Source organism: Abrus precatorius, unplaced genomic scaffold, assembly GCF_003935025.1.
Source record: "Abrus precatorius isolate BTA unplaced genomic scaffold, Abrus_2018 Scaffold4, whole genome shotgun sequence".
In the NCBI taxonomy this organism is placed as follows: Eukaryota; Viridiplantae; Streptophyta; class Magnoliopsida; order Fabales; family Fabaceae; genus Abrus; species Abrus precatorius.
The window spans coordinates 13,808,676-13,833,886 of NW_020874384.1; the positions used below are offsets into that span (position 1 = coordinate 13,808,676).

The window sequence follows — 25,211 nt, forward strand, 5'->3', positions numbered from 1 at the left end:
TAATTTTATAAAATAATAATTTAAACATGATATTAAATTGAAATTTAAAATTAATAAATTAAGAATGAAAGTAAAAAAAATTAATAAAATAATTTCATAAAAGCTTGATACATCAATACATTTTTAATTTATAAATTTATATTATGTATATAAATATAGAAGAATAAATATAAATATTGATATAGATAAGTTGATAAAAAAATAGATAGATATAGAGATTTTTTATGAGTGTAAATAAAATGCAAGTATAAATACAGATAAATAAATAGATATAAATAAAAATAAATAAATATAACCTGGTAGTTCTTTTCATGAGGCACAAATTCCTGAAACTGCGATATAAAATATAAATAGAAAGATATTTTTCTACAAGAATATATTATAAAAATAGAAAACCCAAAAATGGAAAATGGTGGAAATTCGCCGCCATGAACATTCAAATTGAAAGCTCGACAATGGATTCTTCTCAACAGTGGTAGCCGCCACCAACATCACCACTCGCAGCTAACTCTTCTGAACGGTCCATGCTCCTAACCCTCTTCGCGAAGAGAGCCTTCCACGTTGGTAAGCGTTTCGCAAACCAGAATACCGACGACGTCGTTTTTAGAGCCATTTGTGCTAATCTAAAACGCAAGCGATGGGCGTCGTTGAAACCCCTCTTCCCCAAGCTCACCAATTCCATAGTGAACCGTGTCGTTTGCGAGTTCCAGAACTCGCCACAATTGGCCTTAGACTTTTACAACTGGGTCCAAGAGATATCACTATCCCCACTCTCCTTAGATTCTTGTTGCACCTTAGTTCACGTGTTAGTGAAATCGAGAAGATTCGGTGATGCTTTGTTTTTTATGAGAAACTTGATTAGCCAAGAGGCTACTCCTCCTTTGGTAGTGTTGAGAGCGTTGCTTGAGAGTTACGAAAGGTGTGGTTCCAGCATTGCAGTTTTCGATGCGTTGGTTAGGGCTTCTGTTCAGGTTGGGGACACTGAAGGTGCCTATGATGTGATCTTTGAAGTCAGAAATCGAGGGTTTAGGGTTTCAATTCATGCTTGGAATAACTTCCTCAGTCATGTTTTGGAGTTAAATGAAATTGATAGGTTTTGGAAGTTGTATAAGGGAATGGGCTCTTTTGGTTATGTGGAGAATGTGAATACTTTTAATTTGGTTGTGTATGCGCTTTGTAAGGAATGCAGGTTGGTTGAGGCTGTTTCGGTGGTTTATAGGATGTTGAAGGGTGGGGTTTTTGCGAATGTTGTTTCGTTCAATATGATCGTGGATGGGGCATGCAAGATTGGGGAATTGGATCTCGCGCTAAAGGTTGTTAGGAAGATGAATGTGATGACTGGGGATTATGTTTGGCCTAATTCTGTTACTTACAACTGTATCATCAATGGGTTTTGTAAGAAAGGGAAACTAGTGCTTGCAGAAGGAATGGTTCATGAAATGGTGGAGGCAGGATTGCAGCCGTGTGTTAGGACCTATGCTACATTAATAGATGGGTATGCTAGGTGGGGGAGTTTGGAGGAGGCGCTAAGGCTGTGTGATGAAATGATGGAAAGAGGGTTGTTTCTTAATGTTGTTGTTTATAATTCGATTTTGTATTGGCTTTATCGTAAAGGAGGAATGGAGGAAGTGTCTCTGGTGTTATCGGACATGATTGATAAGCGTATAAACCCTGATCAGTACTCCTATGCAATCCTCACCCAAGGGCTTTGCAGAAATGGATATCTGATTGAAGCTCTTAAGCTTCATAGCAAGATTTTAAAAGCTAACTTGATAAAGGATGCTTTTTCTCTCAACATACTCCTCAACTATATATGCAAAACCAAAAATTTGGCTTTAGCTAAGAAACTATTGGGGAACATGATTACACGTGGTTTAGTTCCTGATGTTTATACATATGGAACTATGATTGATGGATACTTCAAGGTAGATAACACAGAAAATGCTCTTCGAGTTTATGATGGGATGATAAAGATGGATGACAAGCCAAACCTAGTAATATACAATTCTGTCATTAATGGTCTATGTAAAATGGCCTCAACAGATGTTGCAAAACTTCTAGTAGATGAGTTACAAAAGATAAAATTATTTGATGTCATAACCTTTAACACCTTGATCAGTGGATATTGCATCAGCGGACAACTTGATCAAGCATTTAGTGTGACATTGGAAATGAAAAACTTGGGCATTTGTGCAAACAGAGTCACATATAATACATTGATAAACCTTCTCTGCAAGTATGGGTGTCATGAAGATGCGAAAGAACTGATGAAAATGATGATTATGCGGGGTATTCGTCCAGATTGTATAACATACACTACTCTTGTTACCCATTTCAACAGGAATTTTAATCCTGAGGAAGTGATTGCATTACATGACTACATGATTCTAAAGGGTGTAGTCCCTGACCAGGAGACATACAATGCCATTGTAAGCCCACTTCTTTTGGCATAAAGGGGATGCTAAACTTTTCAGGCTCTTTCCCCATAGAAAGTGATCAGATTGTTACTTATATTTTACACCAATCCATCCCTGTTTCATCTTCAGCATCTACTGATTCAGTTGCTTGCCAAAATTTCTTTCATAATTCAATTGAATTATGCTGATAATTGACATTCAGTGGTGTTCAATGTCTCAGTCTTCCCGCACTGTATGGTAAAGTGGGAGCATATTTTGGTGATTCTATCAAGTTTTGTATATTGAAAAAATTGGTATGTTGATAATTGTAATGCAATTCATGGTTGACTCCTGTATAATAAAATTTGTGTTTTATCATCTCATACGAAGACCTCCCATTCGAGTTTGATAAAATTCAAATATGTAATCTGCATAAAAAATTAGTGTTAGCTAGCATTAATATATTCTCCAAAGAAATGAGTTGTCTTATATCTTTGATGAGTAATATGTTTGTTGTTGGATGCTTCAATCATTTCTATGAATTTCTGTCAGGTGAGGGTTTCTTCTTAGAATTTTGTTTTATTAGACCTGAAAAGTTGTTTTTCTCTGTTAGTTAATGATTGTTTGGTTAATGTTATCTTGCTGTAACACAGTTGGCTGGCATCGTTGCCATTAAGATCACTATTGGACCTGAAATTCCTTTCCATCCTGGCAGAGATGAGAGGTATTTTGGAGATGCCCTGTTTTGTGATTATGTAGTTAATTCAAGTTTTGGGATAATTATTCTACAATATTTTCTTTGGGCACTGTTAATTAATATTTAATGCATGTATTCTGATACTTTTATGTGGGACTGTGATGTGGTACTTTGTTCAAAATTTGCTGGGATACTTATTTGGGACAGTGATGTGGTACTTTCTTTGTTTGCATCTAGTTAAGAGCTGAGTTTCATTTTAAGCAGGGTTTAATTTTTGGCATGCAGTTGAAATGTTTTTAATTGTTGTTTATATATGACATGTAGCTAACTATGTGAGGAGAAAACAGAGAAGATACAATCCTATTGTCCACTCCATGTTTTGTGTTAAAGGCTCTGCTGCAGAGAGTGCCGAGTCTTTGGTTTGTAATAATGGTCTTTATATAATAAATATGAACTCACTTTGAGTTTGAGTTAAGAGGGCTTGTTTTATTGGTTGGTTTACTTATTTTATGTGGCTGTTGTATTTTAGCTGTAATGACTTGAGATTGACACGTGAATAAGTTTTTAGCATGAAATAAGTTTTTTGAGTGTACTGTTTCAATTAATATTTGGGTTTGGATTTTGTTTGGTGTACGGAAGGAGTAGAGAGATTTGAGTCCGGGTTAGGTAGATAAGAGGTGCAATTAAGAGGGCTGGGACAGCAAGCATATTGCTGTATTGTGTGTGATTTGCGTTCAGTAATTGTATCAAATTATCTGTATTGTTATATTAGAAAACCTCTGTAGTTAAACATTTTTCTGACCTGTTCACCATCCATGGTTGTTGAATATTGTTCCCTAGCTATGGCCATGTCTCTAAACGAAATATTTGAGGTCTTTTCTTGTTTACCACTACCAGTAAAAGCGATTTATAGGTTCAAATTTGTTGCCAAGTTATTCTCCAACCTTCCAAAGGAACCCTATTTTGTGATGCAACACACTCGGGACTTGTTGGAAAAGGGTGCTACGTGCTTCTTGCTTCAGCTGCAAAAGTCCAATGAAGATGTTAGCTTGTACCCTATCACCTGGATAGCAACCATCCTGTGGTGTGCCTACTGAGGTAATGATATTCTTGTCAAATTCAGCAAGTCTTAGATTCCAATAATGGCTTGATTCTTCTTTGTTACACAAGAAGCATCATGTCATGATTCCAAATCTTCATCTGTAACCCAGCAACAAAGTTCTGGTTACCTACTTCCTTACTCCAAGTAACTTCAAATATACTCTTATGCTGATCATGACGATGTAACCATGCTATTAGCACACTACAGTAGTTGCCTAACCAACCAGAGTCACCAAACCAATTAGATGTGAAGTCTGCAAAATTGATTGTAATAGCAAAGATGTTTATGAAAAACATATTGGGAAAGAAACACAAAAGGAATTTGCAGGTGCAGGCTAATCCCCCAAATTCATTATTAGCAGGACCTCTCATGCAAGTGTACCAAGTCACACAAATAGTACCAAGGAAAAGTGTCTGTTGGTGCTGCAGGCAAGGGGAAAAGTCTAAGGAATGAAAGCTTTTGAATGGTGGTTCAACCACTGATTCTGCCAAGGTTTGCAGAGTGTGCAACATTGTGTGCACTAGTCAAGACATATATAACAAACATCTAGCTGGGAAAAAGCATACTGCTCAGGTGAATTGTAAATTGATAGCTCTTTTGTAAGCGTATATGCTATATGATTATGATGAGATCATATATTTTGCTGTTTACTCTTCTTTCTATACCATAGTTGATAATTTCTTTTGTTGGTTATCTGAACACAATGCACAGGAGTGGCACACTTCTGTATGCATAATTTCTTACACCTGATTAAACCTTATATTGTTCTGACAGAAGCAGAGCATTAAACAAGATAATTGATTTTCTATCGTTGAGAATCTCTTAGTACTGGTTTACAAACTGTTGTTAACACTTAAATTTTGTCTTGAATGTTTATGACAAAGAAATTTAATATTGCTTAGCCAAATTCAGTTTTTTTTTTTTTTCGACTTCAATCTAATAAATCTTGATTACTTAGATGTTGTAAATAAAATTGAAAATTGTTATTTGTTAGGCACTCATACATTCTAGACCACGTGGAAAATATGAGTAAAGGACAGGAAGGGATTTGGGTTGTAACAACCTTGCCTATGTTGCAAGGGGAGTAGGAAGGAAGGAGAAACTGTTAAAAGCAAAGATACAAGGGCACAAAATGTAGGTGAGAGAACAGGCAGTCATTGAGTGAGTTTTGAGGCTTTTGGGCAGCTGTTGTCTCCTTTGTTTATTTTTATTTATATCCACTGACTATATTTATTTTTTTATTATTAAAAAATAACTCACCGGGTCGAGCATCACAATTATACGAAGGAAGCTGAAAGGTAAGGGACCTGAGCCAGTGCGACGCCAGATAACGCCAATATCCATAGCCTGCAATATGCAAGAACAAATAATGCAACATACTCTAACTTTAAACATTGAATGTACCTTCAACATGAGGAGCAGCAAAGGTGGAGCATAAATAAGCACATTTGTTGTAGTTAAAAATTAGTCATCTTTTTTTTTAAGACCTAAAATATCAATCATTAGACATTACAAAAAAATAGACTTTTTAACGTTGCAATTCCTATGCTACAATTGTTACGAAAGGAATAAATTATGATAATAACTTAATTCTTTACTATATATTTAATACTTTACTATATATATATATGTCAATCTTTTTTTTATTCTCATTTCAAATATTAAAGTAGTTGACTGGGATTGTTAAATATTTTTTGGTGTCAAAAAATAAAAACAAATTTGTTGTAGTTAAAAAATAGTAATCTTTTTATTTAGCCCAGAATTATCATTCATCGAACATTAAAAAAAGAGTTTTGTTATGTTGCAATTTTCATGATATAATTATTAAGAAACAAAAAAAAATAAAATTCTTTATTATATATTTGAGTTTGTTAAATTTTAAAGAATTAGAAAATCGTTGTAGAAACAATATCTTAACATAAGTTCAAATGAAGAAAAAATAAATATAAAAGGCAAGATTAATATTATGATACTTTAATAATAAGACATAAGATAAAAATAACAATTTTAATGTTAGTAAATATGATTATTGATAAGAAAATATTTTAATTTTGTTTAAATTGTTTGCAGTGTAAATAAAGTCAAATTAACAATATGAGATGATTATATTACATTGTTTGAAGAATGAATAAAAACATATATTTAATGTTTTAGGAGTTAAAGTTACAATATTTATATCTACTATTGTAAAGAAATTTTAAGATTTATATTATCATATTTTAGAATTTATTTATTCAAGTTAATTATAAAAAATGTAGTATGTGTCTAATTCTAACAAATATGTGAAAATGTATGTAGTATAGATAATTTTTCTCCTTTTATGTCAAACATTTTATAAGTTACTCATCTTAACTTAGTTGTTATCCTTTCACTTTTATTTATTTTTATTATTATTAATCTAATGAGTTATCTTTTTTAAAATATTATTTAATTATTATATAGTTAAAAATTTATTAATAATTCTAAATTATAATCATAAATGAGTAATATACCATATTAAATTTAGTTAAAAAATATAAATAAATGCATAGGAAAAAATTAAAGGTTGTTTAGTAGAACGTTAAATTATATAAAACATGTTATTTTAAAATTTTTAAATTAATAAATGCGATGTTATTTAATTTCACTTTCGCTTTTCTTTTAATTATTAATTTCTATGTTTATATATTGATCAACAATTAAATTTAAAATCAAGAATAGATATTATAAATTTATATGTATGATGATTTTGTAAATTAATTTATTTTTCATAATAATAAAAAATTAATGTTTTTATTTACACTCATATCATATAATTTTTATTGTATTTATATTTAAGTATACTTTGTTTTGAAAAATTATAACAATAATAAAATAATATACATTTTATTTACTTAGGCTTAACTTATGTTTTTCTTTTAATCTAATATTTTTAAATACATATATATATTTATTTATTTTTATCTATTAATCAATAACTAAAGTGAAAAAATATATTTTATCATCATAAATTTTATGCATGGAAACTAATTTCTTTTTAAACTGATAAAAATTTATAAAAATATTTATTTATATTTTAAAATATAATTTTTTATTGATTTTAAATAAAATAAAATAATTATAAAAAACTCATAAAATGTAGGTTTAATTTTTATATATGGGATTTGAAAAATGTATATATTAAAATATGATATTTAAAAAAAATGAAAGTATGGAGTTTAAAAATCGGCAAATTTATTATAATATTGTAAATTAAAAAATAATTTATTATTTTATAGCAAATCTGAAACAATTTTGCAATCTGGGGTGTTTTTGCCACGTGGATCAAATTTTCGCCAAACGGCTGGCGAAAGTAATTAATTTTTAAATTTTTTGTACCAAATATGACTTCTTAGAGCGGTTAATTTGGAATCGCTCTCATAAGTCTATTTTAGAGAGCAGTTCCTTTTGAACTGCTCTCATAACTCTATTAAAGTTGCTGGCAATATGACCAATGCAATATACATGATACGCATTTGGAGGTTGCCACCCAATGTGTGGATTTGACACAGCTCCTTTTATACTTTGATGTCTATCTGATATCAAACAAATTCCTACTCTATCGGTAACATGCAAACGAATCAATGCCAAAAATTATTCTCATGCTGACAGTGTTTCTCTTTCAACAATTGTAAAAGCTACTGGAAGAACACAATTGTTTCCATCTTGAGTTGTTGCAATGAGCAACGTATGACGATACTTACCATATAAGAACGTCCCATCCACTTGTAATATAGGTTTGCAGAATTTAAAAGCTTCATGACATTGTTCGAATGACCAAAATAGTCGTTCAAATACTCTATACCTATTATTCACTTGATGACCAATCACACACTCTTTTGTTTCAAGTTTATAAACAGATTCAGGAGAATTTAATTGCATGTATTCTAACCAACGAGGCAAGGTAGCATATGATTCATCCCAATCACCAAATACTTTAACAATGGCTTTTTGCTTCGCCTTCCAAGCTTTTTTATATGAAATTTTATATCCAAACTGAGCACATATTCGCTCTTGTATCAATGAAATATGTACCGACGGTTCCTCGTTCACCATTCCTACATAAAATAAATTTTCTCAAGTTAATAACAATGTCATTGTAAAAATAAAATAAAAAACTTGATATTTTACTTACCAAGAATGCATGAACAAATTAAATCAAAATCTAACTTTTGATGATCTTGAGAAATTCTCATATTGACACATGTATGTGAACCAACCCACCTAGTAATTTTTCACTTGTTTGAATTCTTCAACAATGAAGCCCTCACTCTCCATGGACAACTAGAGGTATGATTTAAGCATTTAACGTACAAACATGTTGGTTTAAACTCAGCTACAAAATAACTTTGATGAATCTTCATTACGTAATGTTTTAATACATTCTTCACATCTTCTTTACTGTCAAAATATAAGCCAACAAATAAAGGATCTCCTTCAACCCATGAATTGACTTCTTGAAGATGTTCTTCATTCATTTCTTGATCAAGATATTCCCAATTAATATACTTATACTTTGGAGTAACATTCCAAAAAGGAATTACAGTATCTTCTGCATTATATTTATCATTAATATATAAATAAATAACCACAAAAAACAAATTCTTTATAATTATTTCACATTACTTCCTACATTTTTGGTTACTTGTATATGTAAGTTGGAATTAAACTCGTCTTCAACATCAGTAGAAGAAGAACTGCCTAACGAAATTTCTGCTTCATCATCTCCATCAGTGTAACTCTCATAATCTGAGTGTTCATTATCTTCATCAGCATCATTCCTAACTCCTTTATTGCAAAAAATTTATCAGTTTTAATTCAATCAATTACATATATTACTTAAAAGACATTAGAACGAAAATAATTTTACCTTCATTATAATCATGACTCACAAGGGTCCTATCATTTTGTTGTGAAAGTGATAAATTTAAATTCATCATCTGTAAGGACATTGATGAACTTCCACCAACAGCAATATCTACGTATAACTCAATAATATTTCTACTAGATTGTTGTTGAAATGCACTTATCGTGCAATCAATATTTTCATCATCACATATATCCAAAGCTGTATACTGTCTAATATTTTCATCAATCAAAAAACGAGAAATTAATCTAGAAATCACTTGATTATGATTAAGATTGAGTTTCACATGAATTTTTCTTTTCAATGTTTCATAACTTATTCCTCGTTTTATTTGAATTACTTTTTTACTTCTTTCAAAACTTACTCCTTCATTTTCTTCATAGATTCTACCATTCCAATATATAATAATAACAATCCCACTCATCTTGCATTTTATTCAAATAAACTTTATTTAATATTTAAACTTTACAATAATTAACATAAATAAAATAAACAATACTCATTAATTAAATATAACTAAAATTATACATTCAAAATTAAATAATAAAATTATTAAATAACACATACTTGAGATTTTCTTCTAATGTGTCCTTCTGTTGAAAATGAGAGAAGGGTTGGAGTATATATATAGCGTTCAAACTTTGCGAGTGGAGTGTGCAATTTCGCCACTAAAATGACGAATTTGTTATTTGTTTCGCCAGTCCGGTAACGAAATTAATTTAAAAATATATGAAAAGAAAATTTTCGCCATCAAATATGCGAAACTGTACTTTAGGTGAAACGTGTCAAATTCTTATACATTTTGCAATTCGGTTGGCGAAATTCTTTTGACAGTCTAGAGACACGTGTTAACATGCAATTGGCTGTATATACCTAAGAGAGCAGTTCCCGCAGGACCGCTCTCTAATATGTACTTCTAAGAGCGGTTCAAATGGAACCGCTCTCTAAACGAGTTATGAGAGCGGTTCAAAAGAAACCGCTATCTAAAATAGACTTATGAGAGCGGTTCTAAATTAATCGCTCTAAGAAATCATATTTGATACAAAAAATTTCAAAAATTAATTACTTTCGCCAGCCGTTTAGCGAAAATTTGATCACGTGGCAAAAACACCCCAGATTGGAAAATTGTTTTAGATTTACTATAAAATAATAAATTGTTTTTTAATTTACAATATTATAATAAATTTGCCTTAAAAATCTTCAATGAGAATTTTTTATGTAAGTCAGATAAAGCAACAAAAAATGACTAAGTTTGAAAGATTGTCACTATTAAAAAATTATAAAAAGTTAAAACTCACTAACGACATTTTTTTTAAATATAAAAACTTAAAAAAATAAAAATTGCAAGCGGTGATTTAAAAAAAAAGAATAATTTTGTTAAAGTAGAAAAAAAATGTCACTGCGATCTTTGAAAACTTTCTATATTTTTGTAATTTTTTCAAACTACCATATTTTGATATTTTAAAATTTTTTCTCATATAAAAATAAAAGACCTACAATATACTTATAATGTACAAACATATTTAATTTGTTTTTAAACTTTATGATGACTAATAATTTTATTTGACCATCAAATAATATAAAATATATTTTTTTTAAAATTAATAAAATTTATAACCTTTAATTTAAATGATTTATTTTCAAAATAATAAAAAACTATATCATGATTATTATTTAAAACAAATTTTTATTTTTAAATTTTTTTAAACAAACTAATTTAATAGAAAAATAAAATCATACCCGTGCTAAAAATAGGTATATAATAATGATTTTAAACTTTAAAATGTTTGCCTTAAACGGATGGGCCCAATAGACTTTGAAATGGATGAAGACACCAACTATGGGAGAAGAAGAACACACTTTGATCCAACAATAGGGGAATGAAAATGAACAAAAAAGAGGCACCAAAATTCTTAAACGTGTAAGAGAAGCCCATAACACAACAGTTATATTACAACTTCAAACTGGGTATTGGTGAAGTGCCAAAAAGGATAGGTTAGAACTGAAGAGCGAGTTTATGTTCTCTCACCAAAACGCAGATCCAAATAATACCAACGCAACCAAATGCCTTCAGCTCTTCTATCTGATTAAAACAAACAGAGATTTATGGCAGCGAGTGCTGTTTACTTCGTTGCCATCGGAGAACCTCGTTGGTCGCCACCACACATTGCTCTTCTCAGATTTTTCAATCGCACCCTTCTTTCCTTCAAACGGCACGTCGCTCACATTCTCAACGCCCAGCACGACACTGTCGCACATGCCAGGTATTCCATTTCTATATTCTATGTACTCCACTAAATTGCGTTTCTTGCGTTTTAAGTTGATGTCGTTTATTACATGATATGTTTTGTTGTAGGATTTGCTGTCGAGTGGATTTGGCTAGTGGGGAGAAGTGCGAACTAAATGCAGGAGATTGTCCGCGTAACGGCAAGAGTTTCGGTGCTGATGAAAAGGGCCGACACGCCGTTTTTAATGTGTTGGATATTATACTAAAGGATAGTTTGGAACGATTGAAGATGATGAGGTTAGCGTTGAATAATGTCATCAAATTTGAAGAATGTAATTTGCAGAAATTTGTAGGTTTTTTTTTTTTTTTGGCATTTTATGTAATTATTATTATTTTAAAATAAATTTATTTTTATATCTGCAATTTTAATTAATATATATCGTAATCGACCTCAACCTAGTGAGATAATGGTTGGCTATTGTTGTTTTATATATATAATACGAGGCCTCATGCCATAAATTTGATCAGAAAACTTAATGAAATAAGTTGAAAACTATTTATTTGGATAAGCTATACCAAAAACTCATTCAAGGTTAATTTAGTAGATACACTTGATGACTTGCTAAAGTAGTATCTAAGGTGTTAGCAATTTTGGTGATTGTTTTGTAGTTGTTGCTTCCTTTGTAACCCAGAAGTTAAGGGCCAGTTTAGTTCAAGGAGGCATTTTTGTAAATTGTGCTGAAATCATTATCATCAACCAAATGCAACCTAAATGATGATCTACTTTGTATCACGGATGATGACTGCTAGACAAAAGCTTGTCGTAGAGGACTTTTGTCTGACAATATTTATGAATAATTAGTGGCATGGATATATGTGTATGCATGTGTATGGTTTATGTGTGTACATGTATATGTTTGAAGAAGATGTAACTGATTCTTTTGCATTGTATGAGTGACATTATTGGTTATTACATGTAAAATGTTGCAGGGAAAACATATCATTGGTAAAGATAGGTCTTCAGGGATATGCATGTGAATTTAACTACACTGAACATACCGCCGCTATTAGGTGTATGTGCTTGGAAGGTAAGTTGGGAGCAGCTCTATGGCTTCGGAGAAAAATGGCAGGGAAAGGTGTTCTTCCTGATGTGTTTACCCACAACCATATTGTAAATGGGCTGTGCAAAATGGTTCTCTTGAAGAAGGCAGATTGGCTTGTTAGACAGATGTTAGAATTTGGTCCTCATCCCAACTGTGCCACTTACAACACTGTAATTAAGGGGTATTGTGCGGTTAATAATGTGAATAAAGCTTTGTATCTGTTCTCCACCATGGCCAATAATGGGGTTCTGCCAAACAGCATTACTTGTAACATACTGGTACATGCATTGTGTGAGAAAGGTCTTCTGAAGCAAGCCAAAAAGATGCTTGAAGAAATATTAAATGATGATGACGAGAAAGATATACCTGATTTAGTTACATCTACTATATTTATGGATAGTTACTTCAAGAGTGGAGCAATTATTCAGGCTCTTGGTCTTTGGAATCAGATGCTTCAAAAGTGTAGAAAAGTAGATGCTGTAGCTTATAATGTTCTTATCAATGGATTTTGCAAGAGTCAACATATGAATCTTGCACATGGATATGTTTGTGAGATGTTTAAGAAGGGTTTACTTCCTGATGCTTTTACTTATAATATTCTTATTGGTGCTCTTTGCAAGGAAGGCAAAACTACTGAGGCTTTTTATACACTTGGAGTTATGTCTAACATGGGAATTATGCCCGATCAAATTACATACCAGATTGTGATTCGAGGCCTTTGTTTTGATGGAGATATTGTTAGAGTAAAAAACTTGCTACGGTGTATGTTGAACAATTTAATGGTGCCTGGACCTATAATATGGAACCTTATAATTGACTTATATGGAAGATGTAAAGATCTTAATAGTGCATTTTTTACAAGAGATCAGATGCTGGCTTTTGGTGTTCTCCCTAATGTATTTACTTATAATGCTTTAATTCTTGCACAAGTGAAATGTGAAAATTTTTATGGTGCTTGCTCTCTGAAGGAAGAGATGATTTCAAAAGGTCTCTGCCCTGATGTGGTTACTTATAATTTGTTGATAGGTGCTGCTTGTAATTTAGGACGTCTTGATTTTGCTCTTCAAGTGTACAATGAGATGGTGCAGATGGGTTATGAACCAGATTTAATAACTTATACTGAACTTGTTAGGGGATTCTGCATTAGAGGTAACATGAAAGAAGCAGAAGAGCTCTATGCTAAAATACTAAAATCTGGTTTATTGAATGATCATGTTCCAGTTCAGATTCTTTTTAATAAGTACTGCAAATTGGGAGAACCAGTTAAAGCATTTAACTTCTATCAAGACTGGTTGGCAAGTAAGCGGGGTAGTTATCCTTGCTAAATCCCACATTATGCCTATGGCTTTTGACATTGCAAAGTTGCATTGCAAGCGCTGGAAAAAGAGCCACATTTGCTTTAAAGTCACTCTTTATGTCTCTGAAATACAGACTTCCATTAAAATGTTGGCGGTTCTCAGGTTGCAGCTCATATGAGTAATGAACACTCCCCAGGTGCGTGTTGACATTTTATCCAACACTAAAATTGTTGTGTATGTCAATCTCAGCCTTTCAAACTGTTGCTAAATGATGTACCTGAAAACTTAGCTAGATCTTGGGTTGGAAATGTAATTTAGATGTGGGCATCATCTTTTTGCACTTCTGAATGTGTAAATTGTTTGGATCTAAATAAATTGCAGTTAGAGAGAACAGCTTTGTAATTGATCCAGCAGGAGGGAGGGACCTTAGAGAACCAGTCTACACTAGAAATATCAACTTCAATGTTTGCTTTTTCTCATTTCTAATTTGCATTCCTTCGTCATTTTTTTGTGGTTTGGAAATTTCTTTTTGGAAAATATGAAATTTTTACTTCTGTTAAATGATGAGATTTTTCTTGTTTCTGCTACAAATAACAAAGTGCCTGCTTTTGTCTCCATTTTAATTCACAGCAATTTTTTTTCACTTTGGTAGAACCTGGTTCTCAACATTGTTTTATACGTAGAAAAGTGTGTAACCTTGGTTTCCTTGGATAAACAAACAAGCTTTAAGTTGTTGTTTCCAGACACAATTCTGTGTTTTGTTTTTCTGAATTTGGGAGACAACAATGTTTAAACAACATAGTGGCTTTGGCATGAAAATTTGAAAATAAAGTTAGGCATCCTATATTTTAGGTCATAAATTTTTTTTTAATGATTTCAGATTTTTGGTTACTTATTCATTAATTCATTTGCTGAGTGATATGTAGGCCTTTTTTTATGGATGCGGCATTCTTCCTTACTCCAGATGATATTATCAGCAGATTAAAGTGAAAGTGTACAACCAGTTCAGGTCTCATGATGTTTCTATTCAGGTTGGGTTTTAGAACTTATTATTCTTTTATTGCAATAAATTTTTAAATATTTAACCATGGAACTTACGTAAAGGGTAGATGGGGGACACCAATAGGATTCTAGAGTTTCACAAATGAGTTGACTTAGAGGTTGAATCATATCTTTTTCACTCGCAGATGAGAATAGTTACAGGTTTACAGTCCAGAATATATACTACTTTAGGATTGCATCTATTTGTTGTGTAAAGATTTCATTGTATCATATAGAAGAGAGAGAACAGAGAAAGTAAACTATGAAATGTATTATTGATTTTCACTCAATGAGTTACAATGAGGTGTCGCTCTTATATAGAGAGGTTCTGATACAGCTGTCACTATCAAAGCTAACCAACTATAAAACAACCACCAAGCCTTATCCCATTAGGTGAGGTTGGCAATGCTAACCAACTATAGCAACTGGAAAAATACAGTTAACCAACTTAACAGAATAGCCAATCAACAGTGCTAACACTCCCCTGCAAGCTCAGGGAAGGGTGGTGAAAGAGGTAGCAGACACCTTGAGCTTGGTCGAGTTCCAAAATGCTAGTAGGAGGAAAAGGTTTGGTGAAGACATCAGCCCATTGCTCTGTTGCTGGGATGTGAGCAATTAGCTGATGATTGATAACCTTTACCCTTGCAAAAAATAGATAAAGTTCTTCATGCTTAGTTCTTGCATGCAAGACAGGATTATGGGAAAATATGACTGTGCTTTGATTATCATAGTAAACAGTTGGTGTAGTAATAGGAATTGTCAGCTCTATGAATATAGTCTGAACCCAAGAGTTCAGTGGTTGATAAGGCAAGACTGCTGTGGATTCCGCTTCAGTTCTGGAGTGAGCCACTACTTGTTGCTTCTTGTGGCCCGTTAGGAGATTAGATTAAGACCTAAGTACGCATAAGCGCCAGAAGAAGAACATCAATCTTCAGGATTAGACGCCCATTTGTGTCACAATAGGCAACGAGAGAGTGAGAATTATGAGAATAGTCAGCAATGAGCTTCAAACCATCATTGACAGTACCTTCGAGGTACTGCTCAAAATATGTTTTACAGTAGACCAGTGAACTTCAAGAGTTTGAGACATGTATGCCAGACTTTGTTTACTGCAAAGGTAATCTCAAGGGAAGTAATGGTAATGCATTGAAGGGCCCCAACAATAGATCTATATAGAGACGCATCTTGTAGGTAATCAGTTCCTTCTTTAGACATCTTGCAGCCATGTGCCATAGGGGAAGATATTGGTTTGCAATGCCACTCATACATATTAGTCTCAATGAGACGATCTGAAATGTGCTTTTGAGTTAGAAATAGGGAGTTAGTGGACGACATCTTTATCTCGACCAAGAAAATAATCAAGATCTCCTCGTTGTTTTAGAGGAAACTCAGAATTGAGATTTGTATTGAGTTGATGTAGTAAGTGGCTAGAATTTCCAGTTATAATAATATCTTCCACATAGACTAGTAGATATACCACGGCTGTGCCCTTACTGTACAGTGTACACAAGAAGTGAAGGATCACATTTTCTTTGTACAAAGCCAAAGTTGAGAAGAGCAGCAGTTAATCTCTTAAACCATTGCCTAGGGGCTTGTTTAAGGTCATAAATGGCTTTATTTTGTTCACAAATTAAAGAGAGATCAGCAGCCCAGGATTGGTCCATGTAAACTTCTTCATGAAGTAGACCATTAAGGAAATAATTATTCCAAGAGTGTGTTAAGGCAAGAGTGGGAATAATTTGAACTGTGATTGGCTTGGTAATAGGAGAGAAGGTTTCATAATACTCAAACCCATATTGTTACTGGAATCCTTTGGCCACCAACCTTGCTTTAATCTTGTTAATAGTACCATTTGTGTTTTCCTTTATTTTAAATACCCTCTTACAACCAATAGATTCCCTATTAGGAGGAAGAGATACCAAATTCCAGCTATTGTTTCTTAAGCATCATATTCCTCTTTCATGGCTGCAAACCAAGAGGTATCAGCTTGTGGAGTAGACCTAAGATATTCGGGTGAGGCCATCAAACTAGTGTGAGAATAGTCACAGAGGCTAGGAGACATAATATGAAAAACCCAATGGTTGGTGGTGGTTTGTGGAAGTTCTCCATGGTGGTTTCTATGTTGGTGGAGGAAAGACAGAACACACCATTCCATGACTGCAACTTGTAGTCTTGCACCCCTTTCTCGCTGCTAGAGTCACAACACCATGTTGAAAGCATTTCTTGGGTCAACAATGAGTTGAAATATGGAGACCCTTGAGGTAACATGGTACTTCACTATTTTTGCTTCCCAAATGTCAATTGCTACATCTTGGATCGCAAATGGCACAAATTGGTACAAAAGAAGTTCTGCAAATCAGTGTGCATGCCCCAGTTCATAGTTCATGGGGGTTGTGAGTGAATTTGGTAACAATGCTTGAGATTGAAATTGTAGTTTGTGATGATTATAAGGAATAAGAATTATGAAAAACAGACATTTAAACACCTTTGGGAAGTAATAGTCAAGAACTTTTGAAAAGCTTTGTACATGGAATCTGTCCTTTGAGACTAATGGTAGGGAGTTTGTTATGATGTAGATGCTTGTGTTAAAAGAATAATCCTACAACTGCAAGGGAATGGAAGCATGAGAGAGAAAGGTGAGACCCATTTCAGCTATTTGCTTGTGTTTACTTTCAACATACCATTTTGATGTGGGAGGGCACATAATTGTGTAGAACCAACAAGTGTTCCCAAAGGGCATGGGTGTATGTGATATATGCATAAAATAGTTGATTACTTCTCTAAAATTTTAAATTATAAACTAATAAAAGTATAATTTTAATAAATTAATTTCTAGTTTTAAAATAAAATTTAATTGATTAAAAGATATATAAAATTGACAATTAAAGTTTAAAAATAAGATTCAAAAGGTATGTTTCCTTTAGTAAATGAGAATGCAACAATAATAGGCACCATGTGTATTTTGAGGGATTATTAAATGGGAGCACATCCTAAAATGGTATGAGCATGGAATGCACTGAATATTGGTCAGACCCAATGTTATCAATGGCAGATGGCGGATCATAGCAGAAAGCAAAAAAACTGCCATAAAATTATGGCGGATGCCATGGCGGGATATGGCGGAATAATGGCAGTCATATATATATATATATATATATATATATATATTGCAAAATGTGATATAAAACTAAAAAACTAACTACATATAAAAGAAGGAAGGTTTTGAGAAAAAAAGAATAAAATAGTTGTACAATAGTGAAAAAAAACTGAAGTTATAACAGAAAAGTAGAGAATTAAAATAAATATGGAGAAGGAAACTTGGAAGTGACAACAGAAAAATAGAATCAAGAAAACAAAATAATAAGGAAAAACGAAAAAAATGGGAGAGTAAAACAGAATGGGAGAGGGAAAAACAGAACTGAAGGGAAAAAAAATAGGAGAGGGAAAAACTAAGAAAGAGGGAATAAAAAGCTGAAGTTATAACAGAAAAGTAGAGAGTTAAAATAAATATGGAGAAGGAAACTTGGAAGTGAAAAGAGAAAAATAGAATCAAGAAAACAAAATAATAAGGAAAAACGAAAAAAATGGGAGAGTAAAACAGAATAGGAGAGGGAAAAACAGAACTGAAGGGAAAAAAAATAGGAGAGGGAAAAACTAAGAAAGAGGGACAGAGTCCAAAGAAACAAAATAGAAAATGGATGTCGGAAAACAGCCAAAAAGGATGTCTTTTCTGGCGAAAATGGTGAAGGAGATGAAGAAGTTGGCTTTAGAGAAGGAAGAAAAGCATGCAGAGAGAACCCTAAATATTTTACCCTTCAGAAAATTTACCGCTTGAGAAGAGAAGGTAAAAATTTTAAGTGGAAAAAGTCTATTTTGCCCTTAAAAACCCTAAAATACATAAAGCAAGGGCAAGATTGGAATTTTGCTCTCTTTCTCCATTACAATTCAAAAGTGCACACCCACACCAAGACACTACAATTAGGGCTTAACCTCTGTGAAAAAATACTTCACAGCAAGCATCACGTGGCGGACTGCCGCTCCAAAGCGGCACAATAGCGATGAAGAAAGGAAGAAAATATGTGATTTAGGGTTTGGGCTCACAGATTTTCTTTTTGGAGCAGGTCCAGTCAATGGCCCAACTCAATTTTTCCCACAAAACACCACTTTTCCTATATTTTCTGCCATGGCCGACTATGGTGCCGCCATTGAAAAATGTCAGAAAATAGTAACGCTGTAACAGCGGGGTCAAAAACTGCCATCGAATTCCGCCATAGCTGCCATTTAACAACACTGCTTTTGATATGTACTTGAACTTGTTAATGTGCTATTGTTATAACAAATTATTATTATTTTTATAATTTAAGTGCTCTAATTTTTTTGCTCATTCAATTATAATTTAATATTAAAATATTTTTGTACTTTTTTTCTAATAAATACAACAACAACAAAGCTTTATTCCATTAGATGATGTCAATTACATGGATCATACGTAGCTATTGAGCTTGGTGAAAAATCAAATTCTTTGAGATATTATTTATCATAAGATTCTTTTTAATAATTTATTCAAAATTCTTCTAGGTCTAAAAATAAATCTGCAAATTTATTTTCATGGATACCGGTGGATTGTAAATCTGTTTAAATTGCAATTAACAAGTACCCCCATGAACATTGGGCAGATTTTTACTTCCTCATAGCAAGTGCCTATTTCCCATGCCTACCCTGCCCCTTTGACATACCCATTCTCGATCCTTGGGGATGTAGTCTCCATGCAGTGTCACTTATATTTTTTTCCACTTTATTGTATATTGGTATTTGATTTGGGCATAGGGTCATTCCTTATAGCCATTAACAGACGGGCAGGCTGTGCTATTCCAACTTGATTTGACCAATTTCACTAGGGTTGAAGTGAAGGGTATCTTTGATGATTGAAAAAACCCTTGGTGCTCATTTGGTGCATGGAATTAGAATTGGAGTTTAGAATTGAAATTGGTTCAGAATTATAATTTTACCTTTGATGTACTCAAATAATTAAAACTTAGAATTGGAATTCTAAGTTGACATAAAATTCTATAGTGTAGATGTAAGATCTAAATTTTTGAAAATAATTCAATTTTGCATTAAAAATTTATTTAATAACTTTTTTAAAATATAATGTGTTAATTAAAAATACAAAAATAATTATTAAAAATGATATAATTGAATAATAATTGAATGTTTCTTTTGACATCTAAAAATTCAAAAAAAATATCAAACAATTTATTATATAATTAACATAAATAATATAGTTTGACTAAGTGTAGAACGTGTAAAAAAACAATACAATGTGTATTTGTGAAATATGATATTAGGAATTTAAATTCTTAGGGTGTAGGTTACTAATTAAAGTGGGTCAAATTTAGTTGTCATGTAATTCCATAGAATTGGTCTATGGAATTATAATTCTAATTCTAGATGGACATACAAATATGATAATTAAAATTTTGAAGCTCAATTCTAATTCTAATGTTCAATTTCATACTCAATTCTGTACACCAAATGGACACTTAAGACTGTTTAAATTTCATGTTTAGGAGGGGAATGAAGGAGAAAGAAGGGATTAATGGAGTTTAACTATTGTTTGGAAGTTAATTAATTGGGAGAGAAAGGGTTAGAGAGTTTTTCTAAACTTTCCAAAACTTTTTTCTGTTGGTTTTCAGAGTTTCCCACTATGGGAATTTTTCTCCTTCCTACTCTCTTGTGTTTTTTCACGATTAAAATTTTAATTTTGTTCCCTTTGAAGATGTTAGTTTTTAAGGTGAGATTTTTTTTTAAATTATAAAAAACAAAAATATTAATTTTTAGAGAGAAAAAATACTTAATTTTTGTATTTTTTGAAAAAATTAAAAAAGATAAAAAATACAAATAAAAGATAATAATATCATATACATGATTAAACTTCATATCCTTTCTTCTTAATATTAAACATCTAAATGAGAGAGGCTTAACTTTTCTTTCCCTCACTTGTTTAGATGTTTAATATTGAAAGAGAAGGATGATAGAGGTTTAATTCTATAAATGATATTACTGTCTTTTATATATTTTATTAATATTTTTATCTTTTTCAAAAAACAAAATATATTAAATATTTTTCTCTTTCTAAATATTTGTAATTTTAAAATTAATAATTTTATTTTTTATAATTTTTTTTAAAAAAATTTCACTCTAAAACCTAACATATTTTGATTAAAAAAAAAAATCCTAATCGTAAAAGAGTAGGAGAGAGAAAAATTCCTAAAATGGAAGAATTCAAAAAATTAATGTTCGGATGTTTTTTAAGGGTTTAGAAAAACCTCTTAACCCTTATCCTCCTAATTAAGTAATTTTCAAACAAGGTTAAACTCCACTAACCTCTCTTCTCTCCTCTTAAACATTACATTTAAACATAGCTTTAGTTGCTTGTACTTTTGTCCTACTCACTCCAAGATTAAAACCTGCGTGGAGTGAACTTGATCATGTCATTGATTAGTGTGGACCCATGACGTGTTGACTGCAAATTTGTGTTATAATGTAATTAATGTTGACTAAATTACCACTTTAGTTTTTAACTTTATAATGTCTTGTTTTTGCAGTGAACTATTGTTAATACCTACTAACTAAACTGCTTACTTGGCACATTCAATCTATGTTGGCACATTATCTGGCAAATTACTGCTATGTTGGAAACAAAGAATGACGCCCTTTTGTAGAGAGAGAAATTAAACTAGAACTAAAATTATAAACTTGGTAAACAAGTAGTATCCATAAATGACATTAGGTTGACCCTCGATTTTGTTGTAGAGTTTTCACCGATTGCAACAATTGAAGTTGACAAGGAAAAGAAGATTTTGGCCTTTTCTAGACAAATGTATTAAACCCTAAAGTAATTTTTTTTCCCTAAAATGTATGTGTGGTCCCACTGTTGGATTGCAATGCAAATGTGGTGTGTGGTCTTGATGTTAGATTACAACACAAATGTGTTGTGTCTTCATTGTATTATATCTATTTTGGCATCCTTTTACATCGTTACTGAGTAATTGTAGTTTTTGTCCCTTTTCCTAAACTCGTGGGTCCACTATGCTTTTTGTGTGTGTGTGTGTGTGTATGGTGCTGTATGTGTATTGCATGTGCAACTTGTATATTTTTGTTGTATCTATATTGTATGTGATGTGATTAGTCATTGAAAGTTTGAAATTGACTCCTGTTGCAGATGGTAACCATTCACATACATCACGGAGGCAACTTCGTTAAAGGTAATGTTAGTAAAGTTACCTATGAAAGGGATCTTGTAGATATTTGACTCGAGTGCAATGATGATATGTTGGATGTTTTTAGCATATCTTACTGTAAAGAGCTTGAATGTTAGTCTATGACAAATGTTTATTGGCTAGACCCTGAGTCTGTCTTGAAGAAAAGGTTGAAGGACTTGATAGTAAACAAAGATCTTATGGAAATGGTGAATGCTTCTACAGAGAAAAATGGCTAAATTCATGTGTGTAATGAACATTCTATCCGTAAACTAAAAGAGGCAACATATGCTAAAGTAATTGCTGCAAGGGTTAAAGCAAATATAGAAAGTGGATGATGAAGAAGGAAATATGATACATGATGTGATTGATTGAAGGAAGAAAAAGGGAAAAAAAGAGGAGTACAATAAGCAACCTATGTGTAAGAAGAAATTAAAGAGTGCAAAGAATACAAGTGTAGCAATGAACACAATGGCTGCTAAGAGAAGATTGAAAAATAATAATGGTGTTGATACAAGAGGAAGGGGATTAAGAAAGGGAAAGCAAAGAAAAAAAGTAAGAAAAAAAGAGAGAGAGAACAAGATTAAAATACAAGGTCAACATAAAAGGGAAGTGGCAGGAGAAGGGAAAGGAAAATGTAAGGAGAACAGGCTCGGCTGAATTTGTATGTACAAGGTGGTGTGGGTTTAACCACAATAGGCTTAGCTACCCTATGTTGAGAAAAAAAACAGGAGAGAAACAACGGACTGCTAAATCTAGTACTGACAATCCTTACATTGCTAGATGAAGTTAACCTATCCTAAGGTGTTTGTTCCAAGCACATAGGAAGAAATTTCTCAGCTGCCACTAGAGTCTTCTCAAGTCAAGCATGAGAAATTGTAACTACAAAGAAGACTCTTGGGTAAAGGTGTGAACTGCCTATCAAACCAAGAGTAACAAGTTCCACCAATGCAGTAGAACCTAACCCAACCCCTATCATTGCACTTGCCAACCATTCTCATGTCCCTAGTACATCAAAGCCAACCTCCTCCTGTTCCAAATGTTGCGCCTATTCTTGAACAAAGATCAAGTCCAACCATGAACTTTATGCTAATAACTAGAGTTCAATATGATCAAGGTGACAATATGCAGTGAAGATGACCTTGGGGATTTTTGTTATGGAAGACAATTGATTTTTTGGACTAAATAAAATTAGAACTTTGTACCTAGTCTTTTTGCGATTATTGTAAAGATTTAGTATCGTGTACTTATATTTGGGGTGGTTGTCAATAGTTACAATGTTCATTTAGTTAGAAGGAAAACAATTTTTGTTAGTTAGTTATGAAGGCTATCCTTATTATGGAATGAACATGTTTTATTTTTCTTATTCTTGCACTTGTATACTATGATTGTTTTTTTCAGTTCTTTCAAATATATAATTTAACGCAGAAGAAAACAGCTGAGCCAGAATATTTCAATTCATTTTAGTTTCCTTTCATAAAAAGTTTACAACTAGCTATTTGTTCTAAATTCCAAATACCAAATACATTAACCCTTACATAAACCACTTCTGTTACTTTCATAAATGTACCAATACCCACTTTGTTATGACAACAAAAATTGAATATATTGCACAATTATAAAAATATTCGAGTGTACTAATTTTAACTTCTAAATTTTAATCTTCCAACTATTATTTAATTTTCAACCTTTATTTTGTTAACTGTAACCATTAAGTCTTCCATGACTTCAGTACTAACACCGTTATTTTTGGAAAAATGCTAACATCACAATGTCTAAGAAACTCTTTTTAACACACTTCTAATCATTGACTAATTTATTAAAAATTATAAAAGTACGAGAGAGAAATATTAAATTAGGAGCGTATTAAAAAGTGTATTGCTAATATTTCTTTTATCTTTGAATCTACAAACAAAAAATCTACACCGTTACCACTCTACAATGGAGGAAAATCACATTAATTTTGGAAAAATATTTGAGTTAGGTTTTTTTACCAACACAAATTAGATTACAAGAATTTCCCTTTAGTTAAAACACTCAGAATGATCTAATGGAACTTGCCATTGTTTTTTTTATGTTCTCACCACTGTTCTCAATCTACAAAAACAATCTACCCGTACCTCCCTTGAAATGTGCACTTCTGTGAAAATAAACTTCCATTGGGGTTTCCTTCATACGGCGTTTACACTATTTGGATCTATTTTAACTTGATGGAGGTTAGGGCAAATGAGATAGATGGAAGATGATAGATTAGGGGTTTTGTGGAAAGAGGGTCAAGTGAATGTAAATAACGCTTACCGGATATAACGACACGACGTTGTATTGATAGACATTCTACCATAAGATACTGTGTTGTTGTTGGATGCAATCTTGTCTCATGGAAAAGTGAAGAGCAGGAAGTAGTAGCTAGATCCAGTGCTGAGGTTAAATATTGTGCTATTGCTTTGGTCACATATTTGAACCTGTACTAATTCAAGAACTAGTGTTTACAAAAGACTAGCAAATGAAGTTGTTTTGTGATAATTAGGTTGCTCTTCGTATTACCTCAAACCTAGTCTTCTATGAAAGGACCAGACACATTGAATTGAATTGTCATTTTTATTAGAAAAGAAATTATTTTCAGTCGGTATTCTCACAATATATAATTGAAGCAAACATTGTTGGAATTTGCTGTTTCAATTTTCTACGTGATCATTTCAATGTTTTTTTTTCCTTCATTCTCTCAACTCAAGCAGCAGAAAATTGTGGACCTTTGCTTGATGCTTCATTTCTTTTTATAGATCTCTTGATTATTATTGGATAGTTCTTGTAAATATTTATTAGAGTTTAGTTTTGGCCTGCATATTTGCTTGCTTTTTAACTTGGTTAATAAATAAATAAGATAGATGTATTGAAATGTAGCTCTATCTTTATAGAGCTACATTGTTGTCAAAGCAAATATGGCAGCCTTATTATTTTCATATGGCCAACCACCTATTAATTTTCTCTAAGAATTTCTTTTAATCTATGTAGAATTTTATATAAATAAATATATACATTACGTGTATTACTAAGAAAAGAAGAAGGTCTAAATTCATAGAGCTTGATGAAATAAATGTAGTGGAACGAGAACCTTTAAAACAATAATGAGGTGAGACTAGATTTCTTATGATTTGATATTTTGGGAAATGTGATATATTTTTTTTAAACCATTTTCTCGT

The 25,211-nt window shown here is 32.1% G+C and overlaps 2 protein-coding genes across 7 annotated transcripts; both read left to right on the plus strand.

Moving 5' to 3' along the window:
• Positions 1-382: 382 nt before the first annotated feature.
• On the plus strand, positions 383-2,890 carry LOC113864571 (pentatricopeptide repeat-containing protein At1g11710, mitochondrial). Its single transcript, XM_027498433.1, has one exon. It carries the CDS (start codon positions 525-527, stop codon positions 2,451-2,453), a length of 1,929 nt encoding a protein of 642 aa, XP_027354234.1. The 5' UTR covers positions 383-524; the 3' UTR covers positions 2,454-2,890.
• Positions 2,891-11,056: 8,166 nt separating this feature from the next.
• LOC113864572 (pentatricopeptide repeat-containing protein At5g24830) lies at positions 11,057-23,435 on the plus strand. 6 transcript variants are annotated; one of them, XM_027498439.1, is made up of 8 exons: positions 11,057-11,344; positions 11,437-11,656; positions 12,298-13,904; positions 14,090-14,172; positions 14,635-14,739; positions 17,326-17,385; positions 21,975-22,017; positions 22,156-22,550. In XM_027498439.1, the coding sequence occupies exons 2-3, from the start codon at positions 11,619-11,621 to the stop codon at positions 13,733-13,735; spliced, it is 1,476 nt and encodes a 491-aa protein (XP_027354240.1). In that variant the 5' UTR covers positions 11,057-11,344; positions 11,437-11,618; the 3' UTR covers positions 13,736-13,904; positions 14,090-14,172; positions 14,635-14,739; positions 17,326-17,385; positions 21,975-22,017; positions 22,156-22,550. The 6 variants fall into 6 exon arrangements, with proteins under 6 accessions (XP_027354240.1, XP_027354238.1, XP_027354235.1 ...); XM_027498437.1 differs by lacking the exon at positions 17,326-17,385 and having other exon boundaries at positions 11,437-11,604; positions 21,975-22,548; XM_027498434.1 differs by having other exon boundaries at positions 11,437-11,604; positions 14,090-14,739; positions 21,975-22,385.
• The last annotated feature ends 1,776 nt before the right edge of the window (positions 23,436-25,211 follow it).

Coding starts and splice junctions, on each gene's coding strand:
- LOC113864571 (XM_027498433.1), top strand. CDS start 525: ATGCTCCTAACCCTCTTCGCGAAGAGAGCCTTCCACGTTGGTAAGCGT.
- LOC113864572 (XM_027498437.1), top strand. CDS start 11,187: ATGGCAGCGAGTGCTGTTTACTTCGTTGCCATCGGAGAACCTCGTTGG. Junction 11,345..11,436: donor GACACTGTCGCACATGCCAG/GTATTCCATTTC, acceptor GTTTTGTTGTAG/GATTTGCTGTCGAGTGGATT. Junction 11,605..12,297: donor GAACGATTGAAGATGATGAG/GTTAGCGTTGAA, acceptor AAAATGTTGCAG/GGAAAACATATCATTGGTAA.